Source organism: Choloepus didactylus, chromosome 6 (genome assembly GCF_015220235.1).
Source record: "Choloepus didactylus isolate mChoDid1 chromosome 6, mChoDid1.pri, whole genome shotgun sequence".
Taxonomy (NCBI): Eukaryota; Metazoa; Chordata; class Mammalia; order Pilosa; family Megalonychidae; genus Choloepus; species Choloepus didactylus.
In genome coordinates, this window is record NC_051312.1 from 122,773,095 (window position 1) to 122,796,686 (window position 23,592).

Sequence of the window (23,592 nt, forward strand, 5' to 3'; positions counted from 1 at the left end):
AAATAACCTAACTATTAAAACTGTATGAAACGACCTCACAGAAGGGAGTGCTAATCATTAGGTACTGACCTAAGTGATCCTGGAAATGAGTAGAATCTGTAAAAGGAACTATACATAAGCACTGTACTCTTATTGACAGAGTGCTCCCCATAGCGGTACAATTAACAGTTCTGAAACCACTTATATATATACTGAAATTGAACAGTTAAGTAAATGGATGGCTGAAGAGCCAGGTTTCTCATTGTTCAAGAGGAGAAGGCTAGAATGATCTTTGTGGTAATGGATTAAAGTTGGAAACGTGACTATAAAATCATGTTTAGCAAAATATAGACATAGATGGATAAATATATAGAGAGGGAAATATTTGTAAGTATACATATATACATGGGTTAGTTTACACACATATATTTCCTTGTTCTGTCAACTGAGAGGGCCTAGAAACACCACCCCAATAGCAATGAGCACACCTAGCGTCAAGATCTTGGTTTCTAATACCATTCTCCAATAAAACAACCAGGGATCCTTGGAGAAATGGATGATTCTAGGACAGGGGAAGAAAAAAATACAAGAGAAGCCTGGAGAATCTTATAGTGCCAGAAAGTAAAGAGATGCTCAAAAGACACACAAAATAAAGAGCATATGTCAAAGGCCACAGGAGATACATGAAAGAAAAACATACTGTTTCTAAACTGAAAATTATCCAGATTACAACAAAACTGCACTCTCCTCAGTGCTCATGAGATATTGTCTCAGCATTTTTATACTCCTTGTCACATACAAGCAAGTATCTCAAGTACATTTTAAAAGAGTATTGAATAAGTAAAATGAGATATCAAGACAATTCTTATAATTCAGAGAGCTAGAAATACTGTGCATTAGGGAGAATTTCAATCCAACCGCACTGCAAAGTAGTATGAAATCGCTGAAAGAACACATGTTTGGAGCAAGACTGAGCTGGGTTTGAATCCTGCCTGTGTAGCTTGTTAACTGACCAAAGAGGTTAACAAGTTAATCTCTCAAAGTATCAGTTTCACCTAAAAGAAAAGACTGATACAAAGATTACTATGTAAATATTCAACAGTAATAAAAGCAGAAACTTATGCACATCCTGTTATACTCCAAGCTGTTCTAAATACATGATATAAATTAACTTATTTAATCTTCCTAACAACTCTAGAAGGTATGTAATAATATGATCCTCACTTTATAAATGAGAAATTTGAGGTACAGAAAGGTTAAGAAACTCACTCAAGTCCATATAGCTAGTAGCTAGCTGAGCTGGATTTCCAGCCCACACAGTCTGGCTCTAGTTTTTGCCCTAAACCACTACATGATCTACTATTTGTAAATGAGTCCCACTTCCAATCACCTTTACTCCAATTCTTCTTAGTAAAAGACTGAAACCACTACGTTTAATGAAAGAGAAAAGCTCATCGGTTACCAAATTACAGTAATAAGAACTACATTGGCAGAGGTTATTTATTGCTATCCATCTTAATCCATCAATAAAAATGGTAATTGGTTATTACACCAACTAGTTCTCCAAGATGCTAAATTTGTTAAACATATTCTAACTCATAAACAATTATATGATTTAGAGTCATTCCAAGAAAACCCACAAGGTGCCCATAGTCTTAACTCTAAATAAGTCTAACTAATTCTTCACAGTTTTATTGCTGATTAAAAGGCTCCTGAAAGTACATTCCAAATGACAATAAAACCAAAAATATGTACAGGCTATCCTATAAGCAATAAATTATTACTACAAAAAATAACAAAAAGTTTGTAACGAAAAGCTCCCTACCAGCTAAAAATGCTTGCATCTGTGGCACTTTATAGAAGCCTCTGATTTCACACTGTTTAGAATCCTTGATACTAAGAAAATAGCATGCGGAATAAGCCCCAAAGGTCATCTTCTCCATCCCACTCTTTAGCACTTTCCCAGTAAAATAACCTCTTGATAACATTACTCTGATTCAGACTTTATATGTGTTAAGTTCTTGGAGAAGATAAAGCACTCTTCTGACAGAAGACCTTTAAAGCAAAGAGAGTATTAATGAATCTGTACTTGCACAATTCATGCCCTTCCTGATTGTTCTTAGAGCAAATTCACTTAGCAAAGGCATTATGAAACTATATTTTGTGCAATAATTCACAAATAACTGATGCCTATTAAGAGAACAGGCTTGGTTTGCAACAATTCATCAATAAATGAATTAATCAGAGCACTTATTTCTGTTTAATCTCTTACTGTAGGACAACTTTTTCCTACACCAGCACCCCATCTTGTAGTTCTTGAATCTCTACAACTGAAACACCCACAATCTCCTTAACAGTTCTAAAATTTGCTAAAACCAAAATAGTCATAACCCCGGTTTATTTTAAATTGTATTATGGCAAAGGAGGCTATGTAATTTATCATCCTTCTCCCTTAATTCTCCCTTCCCATTCTGTCACCCTAACCCCAATGCTACCTAAATCCGAGGCATGGGATAAGATGGCAACATTTCAGCAGCACACAGCATACATAGATCCTTTAATGCTTTAACATAGGCGCTTCATCATGCCATCCAATCATTACAATTTCCAAGAAAATACTAAGTGCCATTCCTCATAAGAGTATAACCACAGTTTTACTACTTAATTGGAGCTAAAAATGAGCTTTGCAAATTATATCTAAGAAAGGTTTACATTTTTCAGACTACTAAAATTAGAAGATAACTTTGGTATGCAAAAGATGATATGCACCAAATAAAGCAGTAAATTTGCCTCTAAAAGCCTCCAGCAGGGAGGGCATTGTTCACAGCTATCTTTCTTTATAAAGCCTTTTTTCCAGAGTTTTAAAAGATTCTCTTTTAAAAACCACAGTGCAGTACCACATTATCATAGTGAATACCAGAACTCCAAAATAAGAGCTCCATATAGTTGACAAGAGCAGACTGTACTCAATATTCCTAATTTGTAAACGATGAGACAGAAAATAGAAACAACTGGTTCCTAAGCCAACAAAAGAGAAATACATTGCAAAAATATTAACATCAGGAAATAGTTCTTTCCCATTACTAGATGGACATGAACAATTCTGTAGTATGCCTGCACGTCCAGGGGGTCCTGTGGAAGAGGCGAGTGAACAAAGCATGACAGAAGCATGACTGGTCTTCTGCAGCTCTTTTTTCTCCCTCTTCAGGCCCACTTTTCATTCTATGCCAAATGCTGAACTCAAACTTCCACCTAGATAAAACTATCTAGAGTTTATAGTAGGTGGATAGAGAAAGTTATTTTGGAAGGAGAAATACTTGGTACTCTGATAAGATTTTCTAACCCATGGCTTCAAACCATTTGATGGCAAGTGAAGCATAAATAACATACAAATGAGTGAACAGAAAAACAAATGTATAATCTCTACCAAAACCCTGTAACAGGTTAAGAAGGTGGGAGAAATATGTATTTCTCAATCCCACTACCTACTATTCTAATATAGTCCCCAAAGGTGATAGATAATAAATCCAGAGAATTGGAAAATTGGCCTCAAGCCTCCAAAGAGAACATTCTCAGGCATCAAAACTTTTCCTAATGTGGCTGAAATTCTATTTCCCCACCCGACATCTCCCAAAAAGTCTTCCTTTCTTCTTTGCTGTTTTTCTGACCAGTGAACTAACCAATTCTTGTATTCTCATAAATGATTGCACAAGAGAATTTAAATGTAATTTTTTTAAAAAATCCAGTAGATGAAATCTAAGCAAGTCAAGATTAATCATAGTTCAGTGACTTGTTAAAAACAAATTTTTCATTGAATATGACCAGTAAAGCTGCTATCTTTTGTCCTCAGAGAGTCTGCATATTTCAAGAGATATGAAAGGACACTTTTCAAAAGTGAATATCTACCTCTTAGACACATAACCATCTGTTGTATCTGTGCTAGCATATGGTCAACAGGTAGCAGGAATTTTGTTTCTTTTTTCTGAAATTAAAATTTTAGAAGATTGTCCTTTTTTAAATCTTGAGAACAACTCTTCTTTCCTTACAGGAAAAAAAAAAAAAGTTCAGAGCTAATATCTCTTCTAGAAAAACCATAGTTATGGAAATCCAAAGCCACCTTATAAATTATAAGCACTTAATTTGAAAATACTTTTTCTCTCCTATGACCAGGTAAATGCACAGCCTGCTATTCTTTCACGTACCATTTACCCTGCATCTCATGACATCTTTTTTTTTTGGCTTTTATAAAGGAGATTTATTAAGTTACAGTTACACTCCTAAGGCCATAAAATTGTCCAAACCAAGGCATAAACATGAGTACATCTTCACTGGAGAAAGGCCATTGGCATCCAGAAAAGCTCTGTTAGTTGGGAAGGCTTGTGGCCGGTGTCTGCTTGCTCCCAGATTGTGTTTCAAAATGGTGTTCTCCAAAATGTCTCTGGGCTTAGCTTCTCTGGGCCAACCCTGGGCTGGTATCTTCAAAGCATCGGCAAAAGTCTGCTTTCAATAGCCATCTCCAAAATGTGTTTCTCAGCCGCAGCACTGAACTTCTGTCTGAGCTCTTATAGGGCTCCAGTAAACTAATCAAGACCCACACAGAATGGATGGGACCACACCTCCATGGAAATAATCCAATCAAAGGTATTACCCACAGTTGGGTGAGTCACATCTCCTTGGAAACAACCTAATCCAAAGATTGCATTAAAGAACATGGCTTTTTGGGGATATAATATCTCCAAACTGGCACAGATAATAAATTTGTTTTTTTTTAAAGCTGAATGTGTGATAACTTTTGTTATAGCTTCATAGGAAACTGATACAGTGCATGTGTACGTGTGAGCATATTTTATAAAAAGTGGCAGATTGATCTCATTGGTTTATTTCCTCGCCCAGGATGTAGAACAAGAAAAATAAGGGGGAAAAGATTAAAACAACAACAACAACAAAAACCCAAAGTCTGAAAGATCAGTCCAAGAGTTTTAATATTTGACTACCAAGGCCCAGAGAAGACAAAAGAGAAGAGAAACTTATAAAGAAACAATACTGAATGGGACCCGTAGAGTGAGCCCATTGAATGGAATAAAGAATCATCAAGCCTCAATGGAGGACCCCAGAACACCAGGGATGAAGAGAAAATTCTAGAACTGCACTGCCTTACAGCTGCCACCAGCCCCTGTGGCGACTGAGCGCAGGACATGGGGCAAGTCCAAATTGTGATGCCCTGTGGACATAAAATATACACCTGACTTCAAACACTCAGTACAAGAAAAATGTATTATCAGCAATTTTATATTGATTACAGGCAGAAATGATATTTTTGAGATATTGGATTAAATAAAATATATTATTAAAATTAATTTTACCTCTTTCTTTTTACTCTTTAAATTATGGCTGCTGGAAAGTTGACTTTAATGTGAAATTACTTTTGTAGCATGCATTTTATTTCTAGTGGACAGCACTGGGCTAGAAGGTTCTACAGTGGAAAACAGGTCACGTGCAGGGAGTAAGTGTGCAAAGGCAGCAGGCTCCTCGGGGCCCAGTCTGGAAGGCAAGTTGGGGGGGGGTGTCAAAGTACTGAGGCAGGTTCTGACGCAGACAGCTCTCACTCAGCTAGAGCAATGAGGGCAGAATGAACACATTATTAAACATGCAAGAACTAAAAATACATTCCTTCCATCTCATGACATCTTTGGAAGGGCAGCTAAGCTGTGCCAGGCCAAGAGTGACACCTGGTAGGTTCCACGTCAAATGGTCTGGCCCAGGTTTCCTCTCTCCATAGGGACACACACACTCATTTATCAATCATAGTTCAAATGCCTTTAGACTCCTTTATATATTCACTATTTTTGAACACCTCTTTCTCCCTCTAACTCAGTGATCCTCAAGGTGGGGAGTATAAGGAAAGGATGTGTGAGGGGAAGGAAAACATTTAGAAACTGGATAAGTACAGAGCAACTATTTCAAATTTTTAAACATCCCTCCCCCAAGGTTATGATGCATCCCTCTTGGTGGGGCATCACCTCACCCCACCCCTCAAAAATCACAATGTGTCCAATGAAAAAGGTATTTCTGATTGGTGAGTCTTTGAAAATACAAAATCACAAAACAGTAAATAGCTCTTGAATAATACTCTAGCCCCATTCCCCTTTTATTTTCAACCCTCATCTTCTCCAATAATATGATTTATTTGGACAGTATTATACCCCCGACACTAACTAACATTGAGGTACATGAATCTTCGGTCTTCCCTTTCACTATCCATCCCTGTTTTGCATGTTTTTATAGGCAAACCATTGTCATCTACCTGCCTACCGTCAAAAAAGTCCCATGTCCTTATTCCAATATTTCATGTCTACAAAAGTAATTTAGGATGAAAATGGAGTCGTAGGGTAGCTGGAGTGCTATCTTGAGTGCAAAAGCCAGGTCCACCATTGGGAGTCAGATAGGTTTAGAAAAATCTGGTAGATTGATGGGTTGAGGCCACCTGAAAAGAGGGACTCAGGTATCTCTAGGAATACACTTAGCCTAAAAGGAAAGAAAGTCAAGAATATAAGCTGGTATCATTAGTGAAGCCCTAGTCTCTATCATCAGATTCTGAAGGAGAGGTGATTCTGAGTTTTGTAAGGAGTTTGTCACCAAGATTTGTTATTTCCTACCCCCTCAGCACCCCATGGATTCCTGTCTAAGTCTTAAGGAAAAGAGAGGATTCCAGAAAGAAATGAAAGAGATAATTTTCAATAAAAATCTCTGTAAGACATTAGGGGGGAGAAATGCTTGCTTATCTACTTTGCATATAATATAGCGTGGCTCTCACATACCAGGGACTTCAGGTAGCGCAGCTCAGTTTTGATGCCTTTAAGGCTGCATAATTCAGTGGAGTTCATGGCAGTACCCCTGGGTCATGCTGGGGGCATCCAAAGACAGCCCTGTCATCAATACTCACATACTCAGGAAGGCAGAGAGACCTCAGCAGGTGACCTGCCTCACTGGCAAACCACAGAAGAGGCCTCAGAGGTGTAAGGTCCACTCTGAGTACAAGTGATCCACCCTCCAGCCCCAACCAGGGCCTCCCAGTAATGATAATCAAATATGGCTTTGAGAGGAGAGGAAGAGCCCACAATTTTAGCTAAGCGTATAAACCAGAGAAAATAAGGATTACAGAAGAATAATAAGAATATTTAGAAAAGTTTCCCCAAAATGTAAGTATTTTTATTATAATGTTTTTCAATCTCCAAGTTAATGGCATGCTTATAATTTCTACTCTAACATCTTCAGGACTGATATAATTAAATCCCTTGAAGACCAGGTGTTGGTCTCAATTTTCCATATTCTCCAAACCTCTCTTCAGTAGAAAATGAAGCATTAAGACCTTTACTTTCCCCTCTCCCCCTCATTCATTCTCTCTCAACCATAAAGAAATATATTTAACATACCAAGTATATTAGCAGTACACTGAAGAATTCCTGAGATGTCTTCAATCTCCTCTTTGCTGGAATTATCTGCATAGGAGCATCTGTTAGAGATATTGTGGAAATTCTTTTCTGCATCCCTGTAACTAAGAAGAAGACAAAATTAGCATATGGAGAGATTTTTGAAACATCTGTGAATGCACACATACACACAAGCACAAGCACACACAGTCCATGATTTCAACATAATGCCATTTTAAATTAACTTACGCTTTACTTTAAGACATAATTTCTGGCATAACCCACTGTTAACATCAGCTTTAGTAGTGTGGACCTGCAACTGGAGGCAATCGTTAATAAGAAAACTGTGTAGTGAAAATAAATGAGGAGCACAAAGAATATATTAATCAGTTAATATATCCATATTTGGGTGTTTCACCACTGCTGGCAATGTATTTCTATAAGGAAAATGCTTAGAAAAAAATTAATGGTTCTGAGGTGGTGTATTTGCTGTGTTGAAAGTAAATGCCTTAATCCCTGTTAGAGACAGACAAGAAGAGAACAGTATAGTCTATGGAAAACAAATAAAATATTTGGAAGCGGACAAAAATAAATCTGAATCACGGTCTTACCATGTTCCAACTGTGAGACCCTGGGCAAGTAACCTAATCTCTGTCTAACGGTCCTCTCTAATAAACTGGAGATACTGCCCAGAGTTCTTCTGAGGACTGAATGACATAATGCCTGCGGAATAGTGTTGACTGGGACTTTCCCAGTTGCCTCTGAATTAGGGCTAAAGCACCAAAACTGAAGACAATAAGGGCCAAATGCGGCTATGTTCTAAAAGAGGAGCCAAGAACACCAACTTCCCCTTCAGAACTTGAAAAGTGACTAAATGGTCCTTGACACTATTAACCCACCACCAGCCTATGGAAGCAGAGGAGTAGAAAAAATTCAAAAGAAAACCCTCAGAAGAGAGTCAGTGTCCTAGGAAGAGACAGCTGTTGTGCTTTTCCCCCTCCCTATGAGAAACAGAGAAAAGGGGAGGGTTCCCTGCACAAGCCAAGTCCGTGGGAAAGGGATCACCACTGGTGGAGATTGGGGTCTGGTGTCGCAGTCTCAGAGAACATCTGCACAGGCAGTGGATATCCTGATATCCGCTGTGCCTGAGTCAAGGAAGAAAGCTTTGGAGAGAGGTAATAACAGAGAAAAGAAACAGAACAAAATTGGGAGCAGCCTATCGTCCCACCATTCGGCCCGGCAAAAATATCAGTTTCCTCTGGGTCAGGAAGATGCCACTAAAAAGAAGCAAGCTTGACCCAATCCTGCTGATTTGCCAACCTAGGGCCTGCTGGCCAGGAGCAGGACCGCACTAGCAAGCCTTCTGGAGGACGCTCCCTAGGAGCAGGACCTCTGGCGTGTGAAGCAGTCAAGGTGGGGCCCGTGTGCTCCTCCCTGCGGGTATCACAGCCTACAGAGGACTGATACAACCTCCAGTTAATAAAAGAGGCTTCTGCCAGTTTCCATTTTCTCCCTGCCTGAAGCAACATGCTAGAAGAGAAAGGGAGACCGAAAGGGTCCCAGAGAGGAGTAAAAGGTTGCATCGGACCCTCTCCACTTTGCATTCCAAGTTCCTCAGGCCAAAACCTGATCCAGGCAGAGAGAAGGACATAATAATTAGATTGGATATTTAAACTGGTCTGCAGATTGAAGATTTAAATTGGTTTGGAGTACTGAAAGTACTCAGAAAACAGAGCAATCTACCCAAGATGATATCATACAGAATTCCTAGAATGTTAGAAGTGACTGGCGAATAAAAATAAAACAGTTTCATGTTTGTACACCTCACTGAGATCAGACTCCAATAAACCCATTAGGCACAAACGCTTTCCACAGATTCTAGCTTGCAGGGATCACTTATTAAAAGGTGGAATAAACAGCACAGACATTAACCACTGCCAAGTACAGGGGTATATCAAGCGCCACCATTTGTATCAAAGTGATCTTGAACAAAATGTGTTGTTTTTTTTTTCTCTCAGTTTCAATTTCCTGTTCTGTAAAATGAATTTAATACAATGATCTTATGAAATAGATGGTTAGGGTTAAATGAGATAATAGATGTGAATAAGTCAGTATATTGCCTCAAACATAGTAAGCAATCAACAGATGTTAGCTTCCTTTTAAATTGTTGCTTTTATTCAATAAGATAGATATTTAGTCTATGCAATATATGAAAGAGAAGTGAGATCTTTTTTTAGATGAAACAGTTTACAGCCACAAATTCTGACCATGAACACAGAAGTGATATCATTAAGGTTTGTTTCCCAGAATAATCAGTGCTTACTGACTCCTAATTTCACTTCTAACTTTCCAGTGAAATTATTCTGGCTTAATCCCTTTTCAATCAGCAAAAGAAAAAGAGAACAGAAGGTTGACTGTATAAAACAAATATAGGGACCACAATGATAACAGCACTCATAAAATTTAATTTTAGATGATAATAGGAAATGGTGTCTCTGACTGACATGAGGTTGGCAGCAATCTTTCAGATGATATTGGCACAACGATGCTTATTCTGGCAAAAAATAAAATAAAATAAAATAAAATAAAATGAATGGCATGATTCTGAATATGCCTTTCTTTATACTTTACTGTTTAAAATATTTAATGAATGAACATTACATCTCAGAATGATAATCACATTTTCCAGGGACAGTTTAAAGAAATCTCTGCTTTGCCTACACTGCCACAGTAATACAATTTTGTGAGCTATAGAACAGCAGAAAGAATCATGTCGTATGAACACGTGTGAGAACAGCTGAGTCAGGCGCTTTAGAGATAGCGATTTAGGTTAAAAAAGCAAAAGGAATTCTCTGTACAAAGAAAGCTATAGCCAGAAAATGAACTGGGCATATTTAGCTCCTGATGCTAAACAACTGATTCTAAACTTCTAAAGGTCCAAGGAGGACAAAGAAGGAATACAGAAAGGAAGGGAAAGGAAAAGACACGCTACAAAAATTGAAATGCAAAAAAGCCAGATACTAATAGTGGTAATAATAATTCAACTAATGTATAGATGGCCTTTTTATACCAGGCACTGTACTAAGTATATGATTATATCATGACATATTATTAGCACCAACTTCACCACAGCCCTATTAATATTCCCATTTTAAAAATGAAAATTAAAAATGAGGCTCAGAGAGGTTAAAGAAACTGCCCAAAGTTATTAAATAGCCAACCCTGATTTTAAGTCTAGGAAGTCTGGCAAGTCTACCTTCACCGCACAACCTCTCGGTCCATTCCTCCACACAACATAACAAAGAGAGAAGGAAGGGCCCAAGGTAATGGCAGGAATGACATCAGAAAACATGTTCGCATGAACCAAATTTCCCTCAGTCTTGAGTTCATTTCAGTTCCTAAGGTGAACCCTGACTGTCTCCAATTTCTCCCTTCTGCTTCTCAATGTTCTTTCCACCCCACATGGCCCAGAAAGTCAGTCTGTTCCCTATAAGCTTGAGTTAAACAGGGGCTAAACTAAGATGCACATTCCATGCCCCCTAACTTGTTTTAGGCTGTGAGAAAAGGACTGTGCTACCTGAACAAGAAGCTCTCCAAGTAAGCATGTGTATATAGAGTTTATATAGTAATCAAAATTTACCAAAAAGCCAAACTGACACACAACAGCAGAACATTAAGCATAAATTGACAGCTATGTGAAAAATTCAATATAATTTATGCTATAAACAAAAGGGTCCTGGATACTAGAACCATAAGATTTCAGACCCATTATGAACCATGGAGATTATTTCAATCCCTCATCTTACACCCTCTTCCCTAACACAATTGTCTCTTCTAACCACTATGCTCCTAAAAATCTGTGCACATACTCTATGGGACAATTTATTCATTTATTTACCTCCTAAGAACCCCCAGACACTTAGCAAGGCACAAAAATATGGAAGTAAACAAGAAAAACAAGCACATAAGAAAAGATAATTTCAGCTAATGATAATCACTGTGAAAAGAAATAATAGAACATAATATGAGAGAGAGTGACTGGGGTTAGAGATTGGGGGTAAGGGGTGGAGGGCTACTTTAGATTGGGTGGTCAAGGAAGGACTTCCTCAAGAGAGGATATTTGAACAGAGACTTAAAAGTATAGAAAGGATAAGCCATGCAAACATCTGGGGCAGAGCATTCCAGGAAAATGGAACAGGATGTGCCAAAACTCTAAAGCTGAGCAAGTGTGGTGTGGTTGAGAAACCAACAGAAGGTTGGAATGGCTGGAGTGGCGTGAGAAAGGAGTCATGAAAGAGAATGAAATCAGAGAGGCAAAAGCCAGATGACAGAAAGAGTTCAGATTTTATTCTGTCATAGTAAGCTATTAGTTGGTTTAAAGCAGGGATCTCAAAGGGTTATCCCTGGACTAGAAGCATTAGCATCACCTCGGAACTTGTTAAAAAAGCAGTCTTGAGCCCCACCCCCAGGAAGACAAAATGAGAAACTCTGGGGCAGGGCCCAGTAATCAGTGTTTCAAAAAACCTGCCAGATGATTCTGATGCCCATTAACATGTGAGAACCATTGGTTCACAATCTAATTTTTTAATCACTTTGCTGCAATGAAATAGAATATTGAGGGACAGAAGTAGAAGCCCTAAAACTAGTTCAGAATCTCTAAGTGAGATGTAATGGTGACAGTTGAGATGAAGAGAAGACTTACTGCATTGAATTAATAAATTATTTTAGCACACATTTTCCTAACTTCAGTGACCTCTATGAAAAACATTAATGAGTTAATGAATAGAATAAACATTTAAGGATAAAATCATTGAGGTACAGACCCTAACAAGAGGCTTCATTAGCTACCTCCTCCTATTTCTTCCATTTATGTGATTTGTTGAACAGCTATTTCCTGTGCTAAATTCTGACTCTTGGGAGACTAAAAAAGCCTCAGACAGTCCATATGGGCTACTGATATAATAATTCTTTGAGGAGCAGAACTACATAATCCTGAAGCACTGATAAATCAAGCAGATCCAAGTGCAGGAAAAAGAGGAAAAGGAGGGTGGGAATATCAGTGGTTGGAGGCTGAATTAAGAAATTAAGAAAAAGAAAAGGCTAGCCTATACACTCTGTTATCCATCCTGATTCATCATCCCTCTTCAAGGCACCGGAAAAGCCAAATTACTTCAAGACAAGCCTACGGCAAATCCCAATTTCAGTGATTGGGAAAAGCATCCTTTTCCCATGCACACCTCTCAAAAAATACGTAAAACAATACTTGCCAGCACTTATTCTCAATTGCCTGAAATCCTTTGAACTGTAAGAAACACATTCCTTTTCAAAAAAAAAAAAAAAGGCTTTAAACTGTATTTTCTTAAGGGGAACAAAACAGATGTGAATACATCTTACTCCAAGTATTAGTGATACTAAATGATTTGCTTTTTCCGTATTGAAAAGAGAAAGAGAAAGTAGAAAGATGGAATATAAAGGCAAAAGAGGGAGTTGGGCAGGGAAGCTGACGCTGAGGGCAATAGGGAAGAAAGGGGAAGACAAAGTAAAATGAAAAAAAACAAAATGTGACAATGTTGCTGTTAACTAGCCTGTTTCATCTTCAGGAAGATAAGTACAAACAAGGACAAGGAGCAAAGTTTCCCTGATGCAAGTCCTCAGAATCCAGACAAAAATATTCTAATACGTCTATTTGGAACTAGTTGAACATTAGCTATCTATATTGGAATTGCATTCCCTGTCTTTCTTTGTACTGCGTCTGCAACAAACAGTAATAGGAAAAGACCATTTAGGCAATGAACAAAGAATCACCACACGCTATGTCTACATAGATAGAGTGAAGAGGACAGTTGAGTTCAGTTGTTTAGGTAAACAAGAACCCTGTCTTATTAGTGGGGGAAAAAAGAGTTTTCTGCTGATTATGGTGATATAGTTTGGTTGCCTATTTTGATCACATTTATAAGATTTCCACTCCAATTTGCCTTGAAGACATAGTTTAGTTCACAATGAGAATATTTCACCAGTTATTACTTGATTTCAAAACTGGAGGCATTTATAATTCCAGAAAATGATTTAAATTTGACTACTGGGATTATCATAAAAGTTTTAATAATAATAACAACAATAATAAATGTCAGAACAAGTGGGTTTGAGGTGTTTACCATGTACTGGGAACTGTTCTAGGTATTTTGCACATACTAATTTAATCCAAACACCATACTTTGAAAGCAGTAAACCCACAGAGGGTGATTTTTATTTTTGAATGTGCAGCAAGAGATTAATCTGACATTCTTTACCCCTATCAGGAGAAACCATTTCAAATCACTAGTGGCCTCAAACTAAAAGCCATCTCATGAGTTTATTGCACCCATGAGGACTGATACGACAAAGCTGCCAAGCAATTCCCTTTGAAACAACAATTAACATAATCATAAAGCACTTAAAGTATATAGCATTGTACTAGGAGTGTGATTATTTTTCTATTAAGTGTTTTCCCTTCTTTGTGAAAAATCACAACACCCCCTAATAACAAATATATATTCTTGATCACCGTGGCAATGACTATTAGCCATAAATTTTAAATATTCCTGAGAGCATTCCAAAAAGTACCAGCATTTGAATCTTGACTGCACAAAAGTTCTTTAAATCTTGCAAAGATAAAACACTGTGTCTTATAAAGAATACGAACCAAGGTGAATTAAAAATATACATTGGCTCTAAAGTCAATGAATTTAATTTAAAAAGCTAGATTGCATGAGAAAGTAAATTTAGGCTTCTGAATTTGCAATTGCTTTCTGCCATAGACAGTTACTTTCTTTTTTATTTGAATCAACAATGTGCCATCAAACGAGTACTTTACATTCATATGGAGCTCTATGTTTACAAAATTCTATCATTGAAAATTTCTCATTTAGTCATGACATCTACTCCTTTATTTAGTTATTATATCATCATTTCCTTTATACAAAGGATTCAAAGTTACTTATCAAAAGTCCTGTATGTTGGTGAGGCCTTGAATTCCTATCTTTTGACCTCGTCTGCTTACTTCACACCATACCAAAACTGTTTCTTTAGAAAAATGGGAGATAATAAAGAAAAATACGAAGCATGTGCCCCTAGCTAAACCATGTACCTCTCATTGAACTATATTAAGCTGGTAATGATTCTGCTTAAACTTTATTTAAGGATTCTAAAATCCGGTTCTAAGAGACTCTCACTTAGTACCAACAAACCTTACCACATTACAAGGGCAAAATTATGAGATTCGGTGCTGGAATGAGAGGGTAAGAACATAAGAAGAATAAAAAAGAAAAAGGAAAAGTACCACCAAAAGGGAGTTTCATTTAAAACGATTAAACACAATTAAGTCAAAGGAAGTAACTCCAGGGGGTCCCCATGAACCCCACCCCATGCTCCATGCTATGTGAATGTAGCTGCTATGAAATAAGGTTGACCTGGAAGGCAGAAAAACCACGTGCTCAATGGCTATGTTTGAGCAATTACCTTTAATTTGCCCCCAAATAATGACCATTTTTAAAAAATCAATTTTTACTTACCCAATAACTTGATGCTCATAATACTGCAGTGTCCTCTTGAGAGTTTGCTGTATCGTTTGAGGCTAAAGAATAATAATAATAAAAAAACACTTTATCAGCAAATCAGTGCCAGTCCCATTTTGGGCATTACAGGCAGATAAATAGCTTCTGATTTATCTCATAAGAGTTTTCACTTTGCAATATTAACCCATTTTGCATCTTGCCATATATTTTTCCCACAGGAACTAATATGAGGCTCTCATCAATTACCTAGAATTTCCCAGTTTCAAACATGATAGTGGTATTTTCTAGTCATACCTTTTACAATTATTTTGTACCAGCCATTAAGTTCAACAAGATATTCGTTGGATGACTATAATAAACCTAGGCCTTGTGGAGGGAGAGTGACTGGAGAGCCATGAGGGAAGGGTATTAAAGGGAAAATACAAATCATAGTTCTTCCTTTCCAGTGTATGTAATGATCAACTGAAATGAAATGGCACATCTTAAAACTTTCTTTTATGTTTCAACAAGACTTTCAAGGAAGGTCTAGCCAACAGCAATAAATTGAGTTAAAATAGTCAACTTTATATTCAGAGATATTTTTAAACAAGATGAGCTTTCTTTTTTCCTGTACCTTTTGTATCAGAGAGGACTAAAACAGAGGCTAAAGCAGATAGGAAGCAGGTGATCCAGGAACCCACAGCCACCACTGCAAGCAGAGGCAAGCTGACTGTATCCATGTCCCAAGGGATTTCAAAAAAGGGTTCTGAGACCAACTAAAAGGGCCATAGTTACTTCGGACAGGAAGGGGGTCTGTGGCAAATACTCATGCAGCTTACGGCCAAATTTAGTAATTCTCTCCTCCCTGTGACAGCTCAAGATAGAATTTCCTAATCCCAGATAAAGAATTAGGTAAGATATTCTTAGACTTATTAGGCAGCTGGGCATGAATTGGAGCCATGAAAGAGACACAGAGATTCCACAAGATAGATTTTATTAATGAGTTTTCATAAGAAGAATGAAAATCTCAATGAAAAGAGAGTGAATCTTAAAAATAATAAAAACCTCTAGTCAAGCAAGTAAGAAAGAAGCCATCAAAAGATTAGCAAAACATTGATCCATTTATAGCCAAGGATGAATTAGGGGTGGGGAAAGCTGGTTTAACGACTCTAACACAGACCCTTTAATACGTGAGGCAGAATGACAGCTTGGTAATCTCAAGGGCTGCTGCTGATTAGCTACATGAACCTAGATAAGTCACATACCCTCTAAAAAGATAATAGAAAGGGCCTAGCACAGTGCTGGTAGCTACAATGTAATTAATATCAGTTATTTCCCATCACTAATCCTTCAATGTGACTGTCTTAAAAATACAGAATTTAAAGGAGACTACAAAGGCTTATTCAACTCATTCTTTGTCAAGGTTCGCTTGAACCCCCTCCATGTCCACTTCCTTATGAAAACATCCAAGATGAATGTTAACAATCTCCTACCTAACATTCTTCAAAGCCTTAACATTGCTTGCTAGGAAATGGTTATTTGAGAACTGGATGAAGGCGGGCTTAAATAAAATCAGAGGCATCCACTAAGATCAACCCTATTAGTACTAAAATTTAGCAGAACCCTTTCACTGAGTAAACCCAAGGCCTCAGGCATAGTCTTCACTTTAGCGAAGCCAATCCAGAAATAATTCTAGGGGAAATCTGCCTCTAAGTGTCCAAAGGAAGAGGTGCAGGGCACGTTCTTTCAGCAGCTGTTTTCCATTTACACCAGTTTACAAACATAAACACAAGACCTCAAACTGGCACAGTTGTTTCTACTCATTGGGATAGCTGCAAAGTAAATGGAATGCACCTGGGAAAGAAAAAATAATTATTGAACCAAGAAGCAGTGGAGCCGTTGACAAGTTGGAGCAGGAAGCAGATACAGTGATCCCAGTGCACGGGAAAAGCATGCTTTAAAAAAAACAACCCATGGCCAACCTAAACCAAATCATTATCAGTCCCTGGCTCAACACCCCTGGGATCTGGACCTCTTGCATTGGCTTAGCAGTTTCTGGGCCAAGATAACTTTCTCTTTGGCAATGTGCCCAAAAAGCAGTGACTATTCACAGAGGGATTATCCTTCCAATAACCTCTTGTCACAAATCATGGAACAGAAAGCAGGAACTCGAGTGCATAGGACCAGCTAAGACTAAATGACCTCATTTGTACAAAAGGATATTTTTTCCTGTACCAGAAATTTCCCAGTCATTGGAAAGCACATGTTTGTGAAAAGAGTTGAGCCTTTTAAAGAGCTGACTCTTTTGTGTGTGAAGCAATTACTTCCTCTCCCAGCAGGAGTCAAATTTATAGTTTCCAAGTAGATTAAAAGGAAAGTGTTCTCTGGGCACATTCAACAAAGCTTCAGGTTTACAAAGCATTAATATACTTCCTGTTGAGAGCCAAAGCCTGTGGGCACATTCTGATGGCCTAAACTATAGCCACAGCAGCTGACCACAGAGTATCTCTCCATCTTCTGTAAGCCAAGGTGACTTCAACACAGACCCAACCCCTTGGAATATCTTATCATCATGGATTCACTCCAGTCTTCTTCAGAGTTGGCCTGACTGCCTCAACCCATGGGCTTATCAGTGACAGCAACTGTCACATAATCTGAGGGTCTCTGAACCAAACAAAAAGCATGAAGTGAAGACCTACATATGCGCCAAAGCTTTCTGTAAGGGGTAATGTCTATCTTGGGAGTATTAGGTTTCATTTCTTCCACAAATCTTTACTAAGTGTCCATGTATACCAATGATGCAAGTCAGTGTGGTTTAATGGGAAATGCAAGGGCTTTGAACACACCCAGACTTTCTCTCCTCTTCTTTAAGAATCCAGCCCCATAACCGCACCCTAATCAACAGTACCAACCTTCTGCAGGCAAAGATTTCATTCCTCTTATCTGCATCTGTCCTTTCCTTTAAGAGTTTAGAAAGATGATTTAGTCAAAGAGGCTTTGAGGTCAAAGGAGTCCAAAATCCCGCTCTGTGATTCACTAGGGCAATTTACTTAAACTCTCTGAAATAAATTTACTTATCTATATACTACTTTATGGGAATTATTTGAGATAACTAATGCAAAGCCTTTGGTGCATAGTAGGTGCATAGTATATAATAGTTATGACTCTACTAAGCTGAAAAACATGATTTCCACCCTCAAGACTCTCACAAGCTAGTGGAAAGGCACAGGTGTAGGTCAGAAATCCCAACCCACAAGTGTAAAGTTCTGAGATCCTCAACACCTAAAAAAATCAATAAAGCTACCACTTTTAATAATGAGAAGACTGTGCCAATTCTAGTAGTCAGAGGAAAACACAGGAAAATGGCAGCCAAATTTATAAGTATTTCCAGTGAAACATTCTGATCGGTCCAGAGAAATGAAGTCTCAAAATTAAAACTGAAGATTTTTATTGTGTCCCCCAGAAGGATAAGTTGAAGTCCTAACCCCCAGTACTTCGGAATGTGACCTCATTTGGAAAAAGAATCACTGCAGATATAATTAAATGAAGATGAGGTCCTACTGGAGTAGGGTGGGCCCTTAATCTATTAGGGCTGGTATCCTATAAGAAGAGGAGACAAGACACCCAGAGAGAGAGTAGCACAGAAACAGGGAAGAGGGCCACATGAAGACATGCAGACAGAGGTAGAGATGGGAGTGGTGCATCTACAAGCCAAGGAACACCCAGGATTACTGGCAAACACCGAAAGCTACAAGAGTCAAGGAAGGGTTCTTCCCCGCAGGTTTCAGAGGGAGCACAGACCTGCCAACATCTTGCTTTCAGACATCTGGCCTCCAGAACTGTGAGACCATAAATTTCTGTTCCTTTAAGTCATCCAGTTTGTGGCATTTTGTAACAGCAGCCCCAGGCCTACAAGTGGGAAGGACATTGAAACACGATAGCCAAGAGCAGGGTCCCAGACATTATGGTTTGCTACTAATAAGAAATAACCCATGAATCTCCTTCCTAGGCCATAAACAATATACAACAGGGGAGGTGAGTGGTTTAATAATTTTAAAGCCATATGCTAAAGGATCTGAGAGACAAGGGTAGGGAAGGAGACAAAATCCACTGCTCCTGTCAAAAAACCAAAACCAACGAGTCTTGTCCCTGATTTTTATCTGCTTCCCCCAAACTAAGATACAGATAATAACCTTGGATTGTCCCTCCTCAGCACAAAGAAGCAAAGGATAGAGGACAGCTGGAAAGAGGAAGCAGCCATCAGCATCCTGCATTAGCATCGTCTTGGGCTCACACAGAAAGTACCCAAAAGCTTCCATCACGGTGTGACAAGAAGCCACCTTTATCTCTGGTCTCATTAGCAGCTTCGCTCCCCTTGACTAGCAGTGAGTGACCCCCACAAACTAAATGTTATGCTCAAGAAAGGTCATGGGATCCAAACAGCCAGCCCTGAAGCAGTCCCAGCTGAGCGGGAGAAATGATCCCTGAGGAGTGGGAGGAGACGGTTCCCAGCAGCTGGCCCTGCAGGCTCAGGCAGTCCTGCTCAGCTCCCACACAGTCCCTGCTCTGGATATCCATGCCAGATGGTGCGGGGATCAGGGAGGAGGCAGGAAGTCAAGATGTGTGTGTGTGCAGCCCGAAACGCAGTTGTCATCATATAAAGTACATGCTCATCTCCGTTTTACAGAGATGAAGAAGTTGAGGTTCAGGGAGGTTAAATAAGTGCCCCAAGTTCACACAGCTAGTAAGCGAATAAGTCACCGCAAGCAAGGACTGGCTTCAAATGTGCCCTCTTTCCACTAGATGCCCTTGAAGGTCTCTTCCACCTTTAACATTCTGAGATTCTATATTCTTCGTTGTTATACATAGTACCTTGTCATGTCAAAAAAGGAAAACTAAAAAAGCAAACAGATAATTTTTTAAATCTCATTTCTGCCTGGTAATACATACCCAAAAGCTTCAGAATTAATGGAAACAATGGACCTGCCTTTAAAGAAACATCCATAAAGAGCTGTATCATTTATTTATTTAAATATGAGAAAATCATCAATGTCAGAAACTAAATGATATGGATATATATATGTAACTACTAATGCTTTAAGGCAGTGGTTTTCACCTCTGTCTGCACATTAAAATCCCCTGGGAGCTTTTAAATATACCAATGCCTGACAATGCCTCCAAATTTTCCCATTCCTATGAGGTTAAGGCCCAGTTGCTTCTAATGTGTAGCCAGGGTTGAAAACCTTTCATTTAAAGTATAAACTTGATGATCAAGACCTATACTCTATAACTGTTATCTAAATAAACTGACATTAATGAGAGTATTTTTATTCAAGTATCAAGAGAAGTAAGCTTCTGAGAAATGTTCCCACAAAACTGCTACATTCAAACATAGCCCTGTTTATTAGCTGTTACTAATGGCTTATAATCAAATATAAATTTGTTAGGTAAACAGAGTTATGTTGCTTGAAGCACAAATACAGGATTCATTTTAATTTCTGAGTAATTCACTCCCATGCACATAAGTCAGCATTCAGCTTGGTGCTGGCATGTACACAACACAACAGCTAGCATCATTACTGTACTTGTTCTACGCCAGGCACTGCTTTAAGACCTTTATATATATTTACTCCTTTGATATTCACATCAATATTATAAGGTAGGTTTTATTATTTTCCTCATTTCACAGATGAGATAACTGAGACTCAGAAAGTTAAAACTGCCCTATGTCACAAGGCTAGAAAGAGACAAAACCAGGAATGAAGGAATGAAACCCAGGAAATCTGACTCCAGAATCAAAGATGTAACCTCTGCACATAATATTTAATGCTCTGCATTTGGTGGAGCCCTTTACAGTTCAATTTTTTAATGCACATTATCCCAATGAATCCTTCCACCAATCCAGCCAAATAGGGCTAACGTTATCACCATTTGATTGAAAAGAAGCCAAAGTTAAGAGAGATTAGATGATCTGCCCAAGATCCCATGGCTAAACAGTAAAGCTCTCTTTTTACATGTCTTCCCCTAGGAAACTATCTTCATAAGAAAGCAGAGTGTGTGTGTGTGTGTGTGTGTGTGTGTGTGTGTGTGTGCGCGCGCGCGCACGTGTTTTAGCATCAACACAAAATTAAAGAATCACAAGCAAGCAACATTACTGTTTCTTAAGGAAATACACTTAATGTTCTTTAAACCAAACCTGTATCAACAACGAAGGCCACAGGCAAAATCATGAAGTATGTCTTATCTTAGGTACACTTCTGCATTCCATTCCCTGGCATTTTCTCAACATCTGGCTCACCTCTCCTCCATCACCTGGGCACACAGCGTCTTCATGCTGCCTTCTGAGAGGCCGAATCCCCACCACTATCATCTGAACTCCCAACAGAGCTCCACAGTCATTGCACATTCTCTTTCCTTTCCTCATCAAAATTTCAAATCCCCTTAGCATGTTCATCAGGTGGTGTTCAAGAGAATCCTACCTTCATTCCCTCAAAGACTGAATCCTCACTGAGGCAGATAATAGTATGACTGAGCTTTAGATTATATAAGATGGTCCTGAACCTCTATCATTAGAATTGTGGTAGATATGCTTGACAAACTGAAGGACAAGGAACCCTTCACTTTATCCTCCAGTCACAATACAGAGGTCTCCACTTACTCCACAACATAAGATCATTTTGCTTCTCAGGACATGATGTACCAAATTCTATAATTTAAAGTGATCAAAACTGTAATATTCAGTACCCTATCTTTATGGCTAGGCCTATCAACACTAATGGATCCAATTATATGATAGGCATTATCAACAAAAGCAGTCAAAATAATAACTCACTTCCAACAACCAGTTTACCACTTCTGAAAGAGAAGTAATTGTAATAATCATCAATCTTGCTAAACATTCAGACACAATATTCATTTTCCCAGCCTCTGAATAAGCTTACTACATTTAAACCAAAAAATTAAAAAAAAATAAACTGCAAATTAAAAATAGAACTTTGACTCAGGACCGCTGTATTTCAATCCCAGCTGTTCTACTACTGACCTTTTTATAAAATTAGTAAAAAATCTCTTCACCTGGGAGTTAAGAACCTTGGGAAAGAAATGCCTCCATTTTCCCATCTGAAAAACACTTATAAGAAGTTCACAGTTCTCAGGGTCATTTTGAAGTATTGCATCGCAAAGTTAAGTACTTGTAACTTAAGTACAGAACATACTGGTGAAAACAAACCACCTCCTCTGGCAAGTCATAACTTTTTAGCAGGACGGCAACTCCTCAGGAAACATGGAATGCCATTTCAAATGATCCACACCAGTGATATGCTAAACAAAACTGGTGGTCTCGATGATTAATTTTAAAAAGTAAAAATGCTAGCTGTGCTAAAAGAAAAAAGAAGCTAGATATGCACTACAGTATAGAGTTCTACCAGTAGTGGTAGAGCATCTGTTCAATTTCACCCAATCTCCACTTGAATCTCCTTGTGAATAAGGGTATGCATTTGCATGATCTGATGTGAACTTAGGGTAAAGGCTGGCACTATGCTAATTGACTCATAAGGGAATTGTGAATTATAACTTTGGCTTATTAGAACTATGTTCCATTTAGCAAAGTCGGTGGTTATTACCATTGCGATTATCAATTATAACTGAATATACGTAACATATACCCAATAAAATTAAGTCTTCCTACATGAAGGAAAGACATATTTAAGTCATCCAAGATCATATTTAAGTCACCCAAAATTTTCTGTTGTTTTCAAAGAACTCCAAAGAATAATAACGCCAGCTTCAGTTTGTAGAACACTTCACAGTTTACAAATCACTTTCTTTTTCTTCACCTCATTAGATATTCACAGCAACCTTTCAAAGCTCAGATATAATTATCCACATTTTGCAGATGAAAAAACTGAGAATCAAAGAGGTGAAAGTATTTGGCTCCAGCCACAGAGCCATACAGAGGAGCAGGCTGGACAATGACTTAGGTCTCCCGAGCTTGCTCTGCCACGAGCTGCTGCCCCTGTTGGTAACTCATTTCACTGGGGTCACCTGGAGGAAATCCTTCCATGTATCTAACTCAAATTCCTTATTTCCTTTTATTTTGTCTTCAATGGATCTGAAAACAATGTAAAGGCATTTTCCAAAAGGTGTTAATGTTGCTTCTGTTATTTAAAGAATTCTGGAATGATCATTGTCCCTACTAGGGAGACTTTTTAAGTGATAAATGCTTCACCAGTCACCGTCTTGGCCAATTTGGTTCAGTCTGAATTAAAACATTCACTCTGAGACAAGATGGTACTTTTTCTAGACACCTTCCTAGGAAAATGGATGGCGCTGCATTACAAGCCTTTGGGGGAACATAGCTCCACTCCTGAGCCCCTAAGCCAAACAGAACCTCACAGATGGCACAGATCTAATGGTCTATAGAGTGAAATAGGGTAAGATTTCTGATTAAACATTATAATACCTGTCAGCAATGCCCCGTATGCTGACTGAATGTCAAACACTGGACTCATTCCATGCATCAAGTCATTTGATCCCTGCAAAAATCCTATGAAAGGAATGATTAATCCCAATTTTACAGATGTGAAAACTGAAACAGAGAAGTTCAATAACTTGCCCCAAGTCACATAGGTAGTAAATATCTGAGTCTGATA

The 23,592-nt window shown here is 38.4% G+C and overlaps 1 protein-coding gene across 2 annotated transcripts in view; it reads right to left on the bottom strand.

The window, feature by feature from the left end:
* GUCY1A2 (guanylate cyclase 1 soluble subunit alpha 2) overlaps positions 1-23,592 on the bottom strand; it is a 332,369-nt gene that overhangs the window by 287,500 nt on the left and 21,277 nt on the right. For both annotated transcript variants that reach the window (XM_037841307.1, XM_037841308.1), the window contains exons 2-3: positions 14,960-15,021; positions 7,413-7,534 (exon numbers count right to left, since the gene is read on the bottom strand). In XM_037841307.1, the coding sequence (XP_037697235.1) occupies positions 7,413-7,534; positions 14,960-15,021 (184 nt within the window). The remainder of the gene's footprint in view (positions 1-7,412; positions 7,535-14,959; positions 15,022-23,592) is intronic.